The following is a 13,362-nucleotide window of genomic DNA, read 5'->3' on the forward strand; positions in this document are numbered from 1 at the left end:
GTAGCTTATCGATTAGTGCTAGTATCGATACATCAAATTTGCATGTCTGTTAAATTGCGGTTGCCATTTGAATGTCTATTTTAAATATTATTATTTAATTTTCTGTGTATATTTGTGATTAAAAGATAGTGCAATATAAATTAAAAATATTAGTTCCTTTTGCATATACGTTAGTATTAATTTGTAATAATAAAATAATTTGACATCAAATTAAGACTATATCTTTTAGGTATTCGTGTTTCTAATTTCAAATCTCATAAATTTTTTAATTATGGCGTCGATTGACTTAAGATCAAATTCGGAACTAGAAAGATACAAAAACATTATCGGTGCCAATAAGTTCTAATCGAAACTGGCAGTTCTCTTCCGGTCGCAGTAGCTTCCTTTTTCTGATTATCTGGCGAAAAGTACAGTTGTGTTGCTAACGAACGCACGTGTTTGTAATTTTTCTAATTTTTTGCACAGCCGTAAGTCCATTCGCATTGATTTTAAACTGATAATTGCACTTGCATGTATGTACATACTTGAAAAATAACCTCAAAATAACAATTTACCGTAAAACGATTGTAGCTAACCAACAAAAAGCTGAATCATTTAATAAAACGCCAGTATGAGTGCACCACAGAATTCGAACAATATTAACTTAAATCCACTTGATGCACTTCATTTGGAGACGCTTAACTGTCTTTACGGGCAAGCGCAGAACGTGTCAATGCAATTTCCATTTCCAACTTTACCGGCGTCAGTGCCGTCGCCGCTACCGCTGCCCATGCACTTTAGCCCACCAGAAGCTAACATGAATATAATGCCAATGATGCTGCCACCGTTTCAAGGCTTTGGAAACATCACGTCCATGCCTATGGCGCAGGCGACCTATCCGTCAACAATGCCACTTTATGTGCAAACCGAGCCATCGCCGCCGCAGGCTCAAATGCAGTTTAACCATTTCTATGCGCAGCCGCCACCGCCACCACCACCACCGATGCCGGATTACCCGCCACCCCCACCGCCGCCACCATTCGGTTGTAATGACAATGTGTCCTTAAATTTTAATGCAGCAGCAGGACATACCTTTATAAATGGCGCTTTGTATAATACGGAGTACTTGGCGCCTTCAGGACCCGAGTACGGCTCTAATATGGGCATGGGATGTGGCACAGAGCATAATGACTCTGATGACGACTTTTACGATCCGATGAGTGAGGTAAGTGTTTCAGCATTGACCTATGCACCGCTAAATTGATCTTTTAAACATAGGAAATGCCCGCTATCCACGGCATACGCCTATATAATCCCACTTACGGTCCAGAGGGCGCTATACCAAAGCGTAAGCCAATGCGTCGGGCGGGAGTCTGTAAGCCCGCATTTCCTTTTTCAGCTGCAAGCGAGTCTAAGAGGAGCCATATGACTGAGCCCTTGCTCATGACTGCAATGCCGCAATCCTTTCACTCGGCTGCCACTAACGATTTGGACATTCCTGGCGCATGCGTCGCACCAAACAGTTTCCAGTTGAATGCCAAGTCGCCAACGCTAACGCCAATGCCTATTCGCAATCAGCAAAAGTCCAGACACCATCGACGTCAAGGACGCGTTTCTCAATCCTTTGGTATTGTGTCGCCCCTGCTGGTTTCACGTACCACTTAAAACTCACAAATCTCAAGGAAACATCACAAGTATTAGCTTTAGATGGCGCCAAGCCATCCAATTATTAGGCATGCAACACAGAAGAACATTTTACACCGGACACTAACGGAAGTATTAAATATATCAAACAGAATTAAACACTAACACACTAACTAATTAACATATATACATATCTATGAAATACGAAGTCTGAGAAACTTGAAATAAAATAATCTCTAATCAACAAGGAAAGTGTGTTTTTTTTAAATTTAAGTTTTGATGTTCTGCTGAACTTATTGAAAATCGAATATTTTTAAGACTTACAAAAATTTAGTAAGCTGATGTTAATTAAAACAAATATTTAAACAACTTATGTGTACTAATTTGGTTTTTTTTTTATTAATATTAAATATACATTGCAAAGCAAAACGGAAAATAAAAACAGAATAATTGCCTTTAGGAAAAAATGTAATATAAACAACAGCTTATTTTTGTTAATTATTTATAAAAAAAAAAAACACTAGAAGCTGCTTTTTTTTGTGTGGTGGCCAACGAATCCTTTAACAAAACTTATGCAGCGAGTTTGGGTTCGCTTACCAATTGCTGTGGAATTGGACACTATGGCTATTGTGTGTTTGTGTGTGTGTGAAGGAGGAGGATTGGGATGCAGCTGTTAACGACCCAATATATTGCGAGACCATTGCTTCACCATGGGCTTGGCCTTGGCCTGCTCAATGCGTTCAGCTTCCTGCATTTGATCGGCCAACTTGCGTTGATTATCTCTAAACTGACCAATAGGATCATCGAACTGGCGGTAATAGTGCAAGACTTCGCGTACATCGTCCACATCGTTTTGCGCAATAACTACAAGTAAACATTATATAAATATGATATTTTGCACAAGCAGTGGTGGAATTTACTCTTCAGGAAAGCAATCATGTCGAGCAGCTGCGTATCATCATCGTTGCCATGCCAGCGTGCAATGCCAAAAGTGTTATCTGGATGCATTTTGGTAGCGTTGTGATCCCAGTCCACAACGATGACACGCTTTAGATCACGGTTTAAGTTGTCCAGGTTTTTAACATGGTGGCCATCCACAAAATGCGTAGCATCGCGCACTAGACGATACATAATATAGCCATTGGGATCTAGTGCATCGAGTATGGGAAACACTGTCATGCCCTGTTCGGCGGTAAAGACAACGATTTCGAAATCCTTTGCACACTCTTGCAGAAAATTATCAACACCAGGACGCTTCTTGAAACGCCAACCGGTCTGATATGTCCAATCGGGATGCACCAGTACATCCTTCATTTCCAGCACGAGCGTATAGCGTGGCTGCACATACGGATGCTTGAGCGGATCGGGCAACAACTTGGCACGCGATGGCTCTTGAATCATTTTTTGATAATAATGCAATGATTTCCACATGCGCTGCACATACTGCTGCACCATTGGCTTATTGGTAAACTCATCCTCAATAACCTGGCCCTCAGCGTCCACTTCGGGCTTGCCAAACTCATAGATGCCCCAGAACAGAGTGGCAATGCCGCCACCACCGAAAATTGCAAATCTACAACAGCACAAAAGTTACCAAAACTTAGCTTAAAACGGATTTACCGTAATGCCTACCCCAGCTTCATGCGTTTCCAGGCGCGTTCATTTTCCTTAGCCTCATCCTCTTCGCGCTTTTTGCGCTCCTGCTCAGCACCTGCATCTGCCTCTGGTGATGTTTGTGGGAACAGCTTTGATAGTAACGGTGCAGCGCTCTCACTACTTGCAACTGGCGGTTCTTCTGCACATACATACAAAGTTCAGTTTCAATTTCAGTTAGTGGATTGGGTAATCTTTTTGGTTAACTCAACTTACTGGCGCTGCTGTAGTCTCTGCTGCTTTTCAGCCACTGTTTAGACTGTGCTCCTTTGCTTGTGTGATATGACGCCGCCGTTAATAGCGCACGCCTATGGCCAGGCGCTGCTGCGAGCAGCGAACGTTGATTACCCAATGAAAATGTGCGCCGCCATGACCTGAGCTGTTCCAATTGGAAGGGCGTGCGATTAGCCAGTAAACGAAATGGTATTAATTGTATGACATGCGCTGGGACAATGCTCATGTTTATATTATATATGTAGACAGTGTGTCCTGCACGAAACCCCTTTTCAGTCACGTATTTTGCAATTTCCAAAATAAAATAAAAGCTTTAAGACGCAACCGGCATGGCAGCGAAAATTCTTTGCACTAAGTGGCAACGCTACACAATCAGCTGACAGCACTCACTACGCACAGGTGGCAACGTTGCCAGCACAGAGCCCGCAAGCCAATGTAAGCAAACAAATAAACAAACGCGAAGCATGTCGCTGGACAAGCTTACGCAGACGCCAATGCTGCAGCCGGAGCTGAAGCAGCTTTGCCGCGTTTGCAATGTGTCCTCTAAAGCAGCGTTACCGATCTTCCAGCCACACAGCATTGACGGCGACGGCGAGCTAACGACGTTGGCAGCGCTGCTTAGACTTTGCGCCAATTTGGATGTGCTGGAAGAAGAGAACTTTATGCCTAGTTACATGTGCAAGGACTGCGTCGATTGGCTGAAACATGTCTACCACTTTAGACGCACTGCTGAGCGCACTGATCTCTTGCTGCGCAAACGTCACAAACACACTCAAGCTCGGCTTAATGCGGAATCGGATGAGTATATCTTTGTGCTGGAGCAGGCTTATCTGGAAACACTAGAGACTTCAACTGTTTGCAGTCAGAAGCAGGAGCCAGAACCCTACGAAGATATGCTGTCTGATGAATTGCAGTTAGAATGTGAAGCCTTTGAATCGGCTGTGCCAGTGGACAAACAGCAGCAGCCAGCTGCAGGTGATGAAGCAGCGCCCAAGAGGCGTTATAGATCTCAAAATTTCATGCTGCAGTGTGGGGTAAGTGCAACATGGATATTTCCCGCTCTGCTGCCTATTAAAACAATCACTTTTTCAGATCTGTGGAAAGTATTTGAGCACTACCAATTCGTTTAATTATCATATGCGACTGCATGGCGACGAGTGTCCGTATGTTTGTGAAATCTGCGGCGCAGCGTTTAAAACACGCAATGCATACGATGGCCATGTAACACTACACAATCCGGACAATCCCAACAAATGTCATTTGTGCCCCAAAACCTATCGCCAGGCTTCCTCCCTACGCGCTCACCTGCTCACTCACAGCGGCATCAAGCCCTTTAGCTGTGACATCTGCGGCAAGGGTTTGACCCAGAAGTCCGGCTATAAGAAGCATATGCTAACACACACAGGCGAAAAGCCGCATCACTGCGATATCTGCGGACGCCACTTTCGATATTCCAGTAATTTAATAGCACATAAACGCAGCCATACGCGTAATTCCATAAAAACTCCGAGAGCAGCGCCAGGCTCTGTAAAGAAACGCACTCGAAAAAGAGCGAGAAAGAAAGAGAAAGAGCGAGACTCACAATCAGAATTGGACATTTAACTTGAATTGAATGACAATTAGGATAGAAAAACATACACACGTTATTGTTTATATATGAATATATATATGCATATATGTACATAATATATCTGAACATTTACTGTGAGCATTTACTATATACCAATAAATGCATAATCAATATTTATCATGTAACAATTAAACAAATGCGCAGTTCATTTATTCTGCTTGGTAAAGCGCATATCTTATAAATAGATAAAATAATATTAAATGTAGTTAATTTATTAGTATATCTATATGAAAAGCAAAATTGTATTAATATCTAATTACATGCAAAAGTAAACAAATAAGATATATAGTCTATAGATGTTGTAGGACTATATTTAACCTAGCTTAATGGGTTGATTACACATAAATATATTGAATATAATTACTTTTAATATTCTAGTTTAAACTCGTTTAATCGCTTTAACAGCCCAAACACAGTCTCTTATACATGTAAGCTGCTCTTCGCTCTTATGCAAGTGAGAGCTGCTCTCGTCTTTATTTCGTACTGAGCAAGAGCGTCGCTGCTTTGCCTGGTGGGTGTGGGCTGGGTGGGCAGGGCTCAACTGGAGTTAGGAACTGAGCATGAGCAGCTGCCCTAACTAAAGAAGCATTGAGCCTACGGAAACCAACGTTCATGTCTGTATTTTATATTGTATCTGCAGCATTAAGTAAAATGTTCTTATATAAGGAATAAGCCTAATTGTTGATTTGTAGAATAGTTTATTATAGAACAATTCAATCAGTTTTTCTGAGCTCTACTTTCGCTTGAAAAAACAAATCGTTTGTAAAAAGCTCAAGAAAATGTGTTATTTAGTTGTGTATGCATTGCTTAGTCAATTGTCTACAGATTTTTACACTATGATTGCATTTCTTGTAAAAGTCCAAGTCTTATGCTCTATATGTTACAAAATAAAGAGCTCTGGGACAAGCTTTCTACAACAATAACAATATTTCGTTGTTAACTGCATAAGATCGTGTGTCTATTGTAAGCTTACATTTAATAATTGAAATGTACAGTAGTTTGGCTAGTTATTTATTGCTATTATTACATTAAATGCTATTAAAAACTATACATACGCAATATATATATATATATATATATTTGTAGCTATATAAAGCTAAAAGTATTGTGGCTGCCACTCAATAAATTTTTCATCTTAACATTGAATAGAAAATGGTGCACCTTTGCCAAGACTAAAACCAATTAGAAAAGGTCTAGCCTGCCGATGGATAACAATTTATAAAGAACTAAATAATTAGCGTAGCTAGAGAACCACCACAACCCTGGAGGTCGATACCTGGTGGTCATTGACGTCAGGCAGGCGCAGGCCGACACGCCGTGTAGCTGTTAAGCGTTCCATAGAGCTGCTGCTGCTGATGCTGCTAGTTGTGGTGGAGGTGACGGGCGCCTCTTTGTTGTGCACACGCAGATGGCTATTGAGTCGCTTTTTGGTGGGAAATGCTTTCATGCACTTATCGCATTTGAAGGGCTTTTCGCCGGAATGCAAACGCACATGCGCATTTAGATTGCTGGTAAAGGTAAAGGCGCGTCCGCAAATGTGGCACTTGTGTGGCTTCTCGCCCGAATGAACCAGCATGTGCTTCTTGTAGCCGGACTTTTGGGATAGACCCACTCCGCAAATTTCGCAGGTGAACGCCTTTTCGCCAGTGTGACTTATTTTATGCTGACGCAGCGAGGATGAATCATAGTAAGCCTTGTCGCAGAGATCACAAGCGTAAGGACGCTCGCCGGTATGTGTGAGCTTGTGCCTCCGCAGATGATCGAAGGCGGCATAGCTGCGACCACACTGATCGCACTTGTGGGGCTTGTCCTCAGCATGGGTGCGCATGTGTGCCGCCAGGCTAGACGTGGTGCGATAGAAACGTGTGCAGATGTTGCACTGGTGTGGCTTTTCATTTGTATGCGTCAGCATGTGCTCCTTGTAGTTGCGCAAGTGCTTTAACTTCTTGCCGCAGACTTCACAGCCGTAGAGCTTAATGTCCACATGGGAGCGCATATGCTGATTGAGACGACACTGCTGGCGGAAGGCTTTCTTGCATATATGGCAAACATGCGGCAGCACTTCGGTGCCTGTGGATGTTTGCTGAGTAGAGACGCTATCATCTAGCGAACCGTTATCCAAATAATCCTCACCTTCCTCGCTTTCACCTTGCATCTAAAATAACAACAATTGTAGCTGCTTAAGCTTAAACTTTGTAGAGCAAGTCTTACCAAGTGCTCTTCGGGTTCCATAACTAGCAGCTCATCACCCTCCATGTCGCCGCTTACGTCATCCAGCACCTCGTCGCCTGACATAATAACCATTTGATCGTCAATCATTTGTATTTGCATTTGATCACTTATAGCTTCTAAATGTGGCGCATCCATTACTTCAATATCATCATCTTCTTCCTGGGCCTGCGTGCTGTATTCGCTTTTAATAGTTACATATTCTATGTCAGCAGGTTGATAGCCATTTAACACCTCGAGCGCGTCCTCGGTTTCCGTATCTAGTTCCGTCTCTTCAAAAACCAAATCATCTACATCGGTTACCAAAGTCTCTGGCTCCGGTTCCGGCTCAGGCTCATTGTAGGTTTCTGCCAGAGCAGTTATATTGTCTATGCCGTTTTCTGCTTTGAGGCCAACCTTCTCGTTAAGCAACTCAATCATGACAAACTCCTGGTTGACAGTAGGGCTGTCAGTTGCGACTGGCTCTACGTCTTCTAGGCCCAGCCGCAGCAGCTCGTCAGAGTCGATGACCATGCGCTTAAAGTTGAACGCCTGCTCCAGCATTTGTAGGCAGTTTATGCATATATGCTGCGGCATTAATGCACCGTCCTGCGGCTCAAATGATAAACTACAACAGTAGTTCAGCATACTGGCCAGAGTGGTACTGCCTTCGGGCCCAATTTCAAACTCCTCCTGCAGCGATTTGTATTGTTTACAAGCCCGCGTGCATGTGCGACAATTCAGCACCACGCCCGTTTTGTTGCTGCTCATAATGCGACTACAGCAATGTTTAGCTATTGATTAACAAACAGTACACTGGACAGTTTGTTTACAATTTGCGAAGCGCCGTTTTTAATGCGCAACTTCTTTGTTATTTGCCATTCACGCCGTAGCGGGTATATTTGCGTAAAAACTGTAGCAAGCGCTATAAAATGGCGACTGGTTGTAGTCAGCGCAAACAGCGTTTGAAAGAAGAAGCATACACTACAGTAGTGTTGGTTAACGTTAATAATAATTTAAATGTGGCCAGCCTGTTTACTTAACTAAATTAAGTACTAAGTTTTAACATAATTATATTATTTACAAGTCAAATGAATGATTGGCACGCTGTTCAAAGCTGGTTATGGTTGGTCTCATTATCGGCGAACGATGTCTTTGTGATATGGTATCCAATGGCACGGCTGGCGAATGGCTACGACTGCGACTCTTTTTGGCGCCGTCCACAATAGCTTGTAATGCTGCAGACGCTGCTGCATCTGGTGACTTGCGCCGCTTAGCCAGACTAGAACGGCTGCAATTAAAAGAAATCATGAGCAACTTCGTTTAATAGCTAGTTTAAGATTATTTACCGTAATTCTTCTTCTTCTCGAAGTCGCGCTTGAATCTTGATTTGACGCGCACGGTCTTCAAGCTGCTTGCGAATATGACGCGTACGTCGGTATTCCATATAATGTTTATAAGTGGACTCCTTGGCCAGTTTACAGTCACTCTCCTCCTTATTCAATTTTTTGCTCTACAATAAATAAAGCATATTAATTTTATGACATGTCAAAGTAGTACAATATACTTTTTCTTTCAAGTGCTTATCGAGGTGATCGCAGTTGGCACGCTGAAAAGTGTCCACAACATCATGGTGTATGCCATCAAGCCAAGGCTGGGGATGAAACATATCTTTGAGATTGCTGGGCATTGAATTGCCCAGCTGACGGCCACGCACTAATTGCTGGCACATGGGACACTTGTAGGTGGGCGCATCAGACGGCGTGCGACCCAAATTGGCAGCTACGCACTTTTCGCATATTACATGCTTGCAGGCAAGCAAAAACATTATAGACTGACGGTTAACAAAATGAGTAAAGCAGCGATTACAATGAATCCAAAGCTTTCTGGCAACAGCCATGTTAATGGTGCCAGGGTTCTGTTTTTCCGGATTATTGTTACGACGCAACATTACAAAAATTTAAGTTTTTAGTTTTTGAATTTCTTCTTTACAGAAACTGCAACACAGTTATACTCCAGACACTGCTGCAATAAATGCCGCCAGGCTTCTCTTTTTGCGGATTGCTAATCCGACTAAAATGCAAATTTTAACTTTTGAATATGTTTTGCTAAACACACTTTAGTTTTAACGGCATTCTGAATTTGCTATTCACACAGCGACTTATTTGCTTGACTTTGTAGTTCAATTGAACGAACTAATTATTCATTATATGTTCTGAGTCAATTTTAGTCATATGCGGATTTGAATGCGGTTAATAAGTAAGCTTCAAAGTTGCATATTCTTTATAAATGTACATAAATCAACACGTGCTACCGAGTTAGAAAAACTACAGTTCGTTTATTCAGCTTAGTCAAAACTAGTTAAATTCCAATGATCATTTACATATATACAACTCTGTTGGCGAAACAGCTGACTTGCAATAGCAGTTACTTTGATTTTGGTTTCTTTGCAAAATGTTTGGTTTTGCAAAACATATTTTCAGCTTGCGTTTTGCCTTCTTATTGCTAATTGGAGCTATACTGGTTGCAGTTTATCAAAATGAAGTTAAACAGCTTTGGAGCAGCGCCTTGGGTAAATATATGGATAGCGTGCCAGAGTCAACAGAGACGGTCATAACGCAGCAGCAGCTGGCCATGTGCAATGGTGAAGATGGTAATCCTATCTGTCTGGCTTTACTTGGTGTTGTCTTTGATGTCTCCAAGGGCATAAAGCACTATGGAACTGGATGTAGCTACAACTTCTTCGTGGGTCGTGATGCGTCCGCTTCATTTGTTACCGGCGATTTCGAGAATTATGATCCAGAGACTTCAGACGATGTGCTCACTCTAAAGCCCAGCGATTTGCTAGAGCTGGCCAAGTGGCAGCAGTTCTACGAGAAGGAATATACCTACAAGGGCAAGCTAATTGGACGTTTCTATGACGAGCAGGGCAAGTCAACCAGCTATCACAAGAAGTTTCTGGCGCTGGTGGATCAAGCAGAGACAGTCAAGGCTCAAAAAGATGAGTTGCGCAAAAAATATCCAGGATGCAATATAAAGTGGTCTGAGGAAACAGGCACTCGGGTTTGGTGCACACCCACCAGTGGCGATGGCATTGAGCGCAGCTGGATTGGATATCCACGCAAGCTTTTTAGCCGTGATAATAAAAACTTTCACTGCGCCTGCGTGCCTGAGAAAGATTTAGACAATGCTATGTTTAAGGCCTATGACAATTGTGCACCAAATGCTTTCGAATGCTTTTATCGTGTATAATCTCAAATATTTAATAAATATTTTTGTACTTATTTTAGATTAATTTGTTTTCCACTGAGCGGGAATCCTTTGATTTTATTTTGAAATGTAGGTGAATAAAGCTAGGCCTGCTTTTAATTATTTAGTTTCGACATTGTTGCAAATTATTGCAAAATAATACAAATAAACATAGTTGTTTAGCTTTTATTGTGAAAATATTTTTGGTATTTTTCAGCACTACTACTAACAGCTGTTTTGACACAAATGAGTTTTAAGACTAAAAAACACGTTAAAGGCTTACACAGTCATAACATGTATTAGTATACTTTTGTTGTATATTGTTTATAAACAAAACCCACATAATGCAATGTTGCCAAATTGAATGATGAAATTTGTTATTTAATATTTACGAGATATGGCAACGTTGTTGTTATCAGATGTTTATTGCACAGCGCCAACAAAAATAGAGCATAAGCAAAAAGGAAAAAATTGAAAACGAAAAGTAAACTTTTCAGTTTTCGAAAAGCAATTGATAAACTAAATTATACGTGAAATTGTAATCAGTTCTATATTTTCGCTCTTTTTTTTGTACATCTTTCGACTGCTGTCCAGTAAGTATACCAATTAAAAAAACAAAAACAAAAACAATGTATGACGATACAAGATTTGACAATTGCGTCTCTTTACAATTCTTGCAGAGCTTTGAGCTTATGATATAATGTCGCGTTCGCTTAGTCGTGTATTCGGACGCTGTGTGACAAGCTATCTATATGTAAATCCACTACAGGTGAATAGGCCAGTAAACAGTCTGCTGGTGGTGAACTCGCCTCAATCGGCTGGCGCTGCAGCATGTTACTCCAAACGCAATGGAACACCACCAGATGCTGGTGAGCCCTTCAAGACTGTGACGAAAACGCGCAGCGTAGATGATGGTAAGCGTCCGCGTCAAGCACTTGACTGAACAACTTGTTCATAATCGACTTTAATACACGCCAGACGATCTCAATAGTTTGGAGAGCGAGCCAAATTGGGAACTGACCTTGCAACGTCACAATCGCTTCTATTTGCCAAATGCTACGGGACCTGCTTGGCAGGGTGGCACTACCACAGTCAGTCTAATGGAGCCACTGTCGCAACTAGTTAATTTCTTTAAAGACGCCAACCTGGACAACAGTCGGCTGGAGATCACGTGCTGCCAATGTCCCATGCTAATACGTGACTCAATTTTTGAACTTTTCCCAGTGCGCCCAATTGGACAGAAGGACTATAATATAACACTGCTAACGTTGAGCTATGAAGGCGACATAGAACTGGGCGCTACCAAGGCAAGTGTTTTGTCTATTTAAAGAAATGTAGCGTATCTTATTTATTTGTATATTTGTTTTTAGTTTGTGTTAGCAGCTAGAGAAATAAGCGATCGCCTATTATCGTTAGGCTATTGGGCTGATTTTCTAAATCCCTTCAGTGGGCGGCCATACTTTTTGCCACGCGATGGTTCCATACTGTATAAGCAGGATTCTCGCTTTCGTGGCATAAATATGCACATGTCTAAGCATAATGAATGTGTCTTCATAGCCTCTGAGGAGGGTGAGCAGAGTTTCTCAGGTACCATCTTTAGCACGGCACCGAATAATTATGCGATGCTGGTGGAACTGTTGGCGCCGAGCGAATATAAGCTCAGACTGCATGAGTTACCAATGCCACAGCAATAGCAAATGCATATAGTAGACTAATTAGTGAAGGATGCTGCAGCAGCAGTATAATTGTTAAATGGACAAGAGTAAGACGTAGCCGTTTAGTGATGGACAACTGTGTTAACTGTCAAGTTATTTGTTCAAAACTTGTCTGCCCTAGACATTGTGTACAAATATTTTTTACACACACACACACTATATAACACAATTAATGTATATATATGCTACAAATAAAATGTATATAATATACATATATATAATACAATTTGCATTTGAGCTTATTAATTGAGAGTAATTAAGCTAAATGCTGGCCACCTGTCTGCAATGCCTTTCAATGTCCTTCAAACGATTGATCAGCGAGTGCAGCTCCTCAGCATTGCAAATAAATTCCACAATAGTTTGACGCTCGCCGCTGCTCGAACGCTGTTGTCCTAGGTTAATGATAAAATGCGGTTCACCGCTGCTACAATCAGCTGTCGACGATTTGGCGTCGCACACAATGCGCCATTGCACGTCGGTAATATGCGGAAAACTGTGTCCCAATTGCAGTTGTCGCATCACTAGATCCTTGTGATTGTCCTCATACACGCGTGTCAGCTCATCTATTGCCGCTCCATGCAGGCCCAGCGATTCCAATTGCTGGCGCATCGTCACACCATCCCAACCATGTTTGGTGGCCACGGCGTAGAGTGCGACGACAGCATATTCGCTCTGCTTAGCGCTGGCTGCATGTGTGGCATATATTTCTGGCACACGTGCTATGGCTACAACAGAACATTTGTGAATTACTGGATATTTTTAAATAACAATAACAATTTACAACATACTTGCATCGGGATATAGCGTTAGCTTCAGTGAATTTGCAATAAGTATTTTACTTATCCCTGTGCTGAGCGTTGTGCTTAGATTTTTGAGCCCGGCCACCATTGTCGAAGAGATCAACTCATTGTTAGCAATTATGCTGGCATTGCTTGGCGTTATGTTTTGCGTTGCGGTGGCCATTAGCAAAACAAACAATTTTGCAAGCGCTCTAATCAACAAATTTCAGCTGTGCTGCCATTCACAGTAAAATACAAGTGGCTAATAAAC

General features: G+C 41.9%; 8 protein-coding genes across 9 annotated transcripts; 4 read left to right on the forward strand and 4 right to left on the reverse strand.

The window, feature by feature from the left end:
- The first annotated feature begins 346 nt into the window (after positions 1–346).
- On the forward strand, positions 347–1,835 carry LOC108606003 (ras-associated and pleckstrin homology domains-containing protein 1). Of its 2 annotated transcripts, none has more exons than XM_017995826.1 (3): positions 347–467; positions 571–1,204; positions 1,258–1,835. In XM_017995826.1, exons 2-3 carry the CDS (start codon positions 611–613, stop codon positions 1,642–1,644), a joined length of 981 nt encoding a protein of 326 aa, XP_017851315.1. In that variant the 5' UTR covers positions 347–467; positions 571–610; the 3' UTR covers positions 1,645–1,835. The 2 variants fall into 2 exon arrangements, with proteins under 2 accessions (XP_017851315.1, XP_017851316.1); XM_017995827.1 differs by having other exon boundaries at positions 1,310–1,492.
- Positions 1,836–2,124: 289 nt separating this feature from the next.
- On the reverse strand, positions 2,125–3,849 carry LOC108605786 (mitochondrial import inner membrane translocase subunit TIM50-C). The gene is made up of 4 exons (XM_017995589.1): positions 3,493–3,849; positions 3,256–3,418; positions 2,544–3,196; positions 2,125–2,487 (listed from the first exon to the last, which is right to left on the reverse strand). Exons 1-4 carry the CDS (start codon positions 3,734–3,736, stop codon positions 2,297–2,299), a joined length of 1,251 nt encoding a protein of 416 aa, XP_017851078.1. The 5' UTR covers positions 3,737–3,849; the 3' UTR covers positions 2,125–2,296.
- Positions 3,850–3,936: 87 nt separating this feature from the next.
- LOC108605998 (zinc finger protein 16) lies at positions 3,937–5,212 on the forward strand. The gene is made up of 2 exons (XM_017995820.1): positions 3,937–4,544; positions 4,603–5,212. Exons 1-2 carry the CDS (start codon positions 3,975–3,977, stop codon positions 5,110–5,112), a joined length of 1,080 nt encoding a protein of 359 aa, XP_017851309.1. The 5' UTR covers positions 3,937–3,974; the 3' UTR covers positions 5,113–5,212.
- A 1,043-nt stretch (positions 5,213–6,255) lies between these two features.
- LOC108605620 (zinc finger protein 616) lies at positions 6,256–8,237 on the reverse strand. The gene is made up of 2 exons (XM_017995401.1): positions 7,352–8,237; positions 6,256–7,295 (listed from the first exon to the last, which is right to left on the reverse strand). The coding sequence occupies exons 1-2, from the start codon at positions 8,117–8,119 to the stop codon at positions 6,384–6,386; spliced, it is 1,680 nt and encodes a 559-aa protein (XP_017850890.1). The 5' UTR covers positions 8,120–8,237; the 3' UTR covers positions 6,256–6,383.
- Positions 8,238–8,347: 110 nt separating this feature from the next.
- Positions 8,348–9,465, reverse strand: LOC108605621 (RING finger protein vilya). The gene is made up of 3 exons (XM_017995403.2): positions 8,916–9,465; positions 8,698–8,861; positions 8,348–8,639 (listed from the first exon to the last, which is right to left on the reverse strand). The coding sequence occupies exons 1-3, from the start codon at positions 9,297–9,299 to the stop codon at positions 8,429–8,431; spliced, it is 759 nt and encodes a 252-aa protein (XP_017850892.1). The 5' UTR covers positions 9,300–9,465; the 3' UTR covers positions 8,348–8,428.
- A 207-nt stretch (positions 9,466–9,672) lies between these two features.
- Positions 9,673–10,600, forward strand: LOC108605988 (neuferricin homolog). The gene has a single exon (XM_017995809.1). It carries the CDS (start codon positions 9,803–9,805, stop codon positions 10,598–10,600), a length of 798 nt encoding a protein of 265 aa, XP_017851298.1. The 5' UTR covers positions 9,673–9,802.
- Positions 10,601–11,029: 429 nt separating this feature from the next.
- LOC108605634 (methylmalonic aciduria and homocystinuria type D homolog, mitochondrial) lies at positions 11,030–12,492 on the forward strand. The gene is made up of 4 exons (XM_017995417.1): positions 11,030–11,190; positions 11,278–11,511; positions 11,576–11,904; positions 11,968–12,492. The coding sequence occupies exons 2-4, from the start codon at positions 11,298–11,300 to the stop codon at positions 12,289–12,291; spliced, it is 867 nt and encodes a 288-aa protein (XP_017850906.1). The 5' UTR covers positions 11,030–11,190; positions 11,278–11,297; the 3' UTR covers positions 12,292–12,492.
- Positions 12,493–12,549: 57 nt separating this feature from the next.
- Positions 12,550–13,339, reverse strand: LOC108605635 (COMM domain-containing protein 3). Its single transcript, XM_017995419.1, has 2 exons — positions 13,101–13,339; positions 12,550–13,037 (listed from the first exon to the last, which is right to left on the reverse strand). The coding sequence occupies exons 1-2, from the start codon at positions 13,273–13,275 to the stop codon at positions 12,574–12,576; spliced, it is 639 nt and encodes a 212-aa protein (XP_017850908.1). The 5' UTR covers positions 13,276–13,339; the 3' UTR covers positions 12,550–12,573.
- Positions 13,340–13,362: the final 23 nt, after the last annotated feature.

The sequence above is a fragment of the Drosophila busckii genome, chromosome X, assembly GCF_011750605.1.
Source record: "Drosophila busckii strain San Diego stock center, stock number 13000-0081.31 chromosome X, ASM1175060v1, whole genome shotgun sequence".
Lineage (NCBI taxonomy): Eukaryota > Metazoa > Arthropoda > Insecta > Diptera > Drosophilidae > Drosophila > Drosophila busckii.

Bases quoted from the DNA above. Each gene is read 5' to 3' on its own strand.
- LOC108605621 (XM_017995403.2), bottom strand. From the start codon at position 9,299: ATGTTGCGTCGTAACAATAATCCGGAAAAACAGAACCCTGGCACCATT. The intron at 8,862-8,915 runs GTATATTGTACT...TATTTATTGTAG, and splicing joins ATAAGCACTTGAAAGAAAAA to AGCAAAAAATTGAATAAGGA. The intron at 8,640-8,697 runs GTAAATAATCTT...TTTTAATTGCAG, and splicing joins CGAGAAGAAGAAGAATTACG to CCGTTCTAGTCTGGCTAAGC.
- LOC108605635 (XM_017995419.1), bottom strand. From the start codon at position 13,275: ATGGCCACCGCAACGCAAAACATAACGCCAAGCAATGCCAGCATAATT. The intron at 13,038-13,100 runs GTATGTTGTAAA...GTTCTGTTGTAG, and splicing joins AACGCTATATCCCGATGCAA to CCATAGCACGTGTGCCAGAA.
- LOC108605988 (XM_017995809.1), top strand. From the start codon at position 9,803: ATGTTTGGTTTTGCAAAACATATTTTCAGCTTGCGTTTTGCCTTCTTA.
- LOC108606003 (XM_017995826.1), top strand. From the start codon at position 611: ATGAGTGCACCACAGAATTCGAACAATATTAACTTAAATCCACTTGAT. The intron at 1,205-1,257 runs GTAAGTGTTTCA...TTTTAAACATAG, and splicing joins TTTACGATCCGATGAGTGAG to GAAATGCCCGCTATCCACGG.
- LOC108605998 (XM_017995820.1), top strand. From the start codon at position 3,975: ATGTCGCTGGACAAGCTTACGCAGACGCCAATGCTGCAGCCGGAGCTG. The intron at 4,545-4,602 runs GTAAGTGCAACA...TCACTTTTTCAG, and splicing joins ATTTCATGCTGCAGTGTGGG to ATCTGTGGAAAGTATTTGAG.
- LOC108605634 (XM_017995417.1), top strand. From the start codon at position 11,298: ATGTCGCGTTCGCTTAGTCGTGTATTCGGACGCTGTGTGACAAGCTAT. The intron at 11,512-11,575 runs GTAAGCGTCCGC...AATACACGCCAG, and splicing joins AACGCGCAGCGTAGATGATG to ACGATCTCAATAGTTTGGAG. The intron at 11,905-11,967 runs GCAAGTGTTTTG...ATTTGTTTTTAG, and splicing joins TAGAACTGGGCGCTACCAAG to TTTGTGTTAGCAGCTAGAGA.
- LOC108605786 (XM_017995589.1), bottom strand. From the start codon at position 3,736: ATGAGCATTGTCCCAGCGCATGTCATACAATTAATACCATTTCGTTTA. The intron at 3,419-3,492 runs GTAAGTTGAGTT...ATGTATGTGCAG, and splicing joins CAGAGACTACAGCAGCGCCA to AAGAACCGCCAGTTGCAAGT. The intron at 2,488-2,543 runs GTAAATTCCACC...GTTTACTTGTAG, and splicing joins CATGATTGCTTTCCTGAAGA to TTATTGCGCAAAACGATGTG.
- LOC108605620 (XM_017995401.1), bottom strand. From the start codon at position 8,119: ATGAGCAGCAACAAAACGGGCGTGGTGCTGAATTGTCGCACATGCACG. The intron at 7,296-7,351 runs GTAAGACTTGCT...TTGTTATTTTAG, and splicing joins TGGAACCCGAAGAGCACTTG to ATGCAAGGTGAAAGCGAGGA.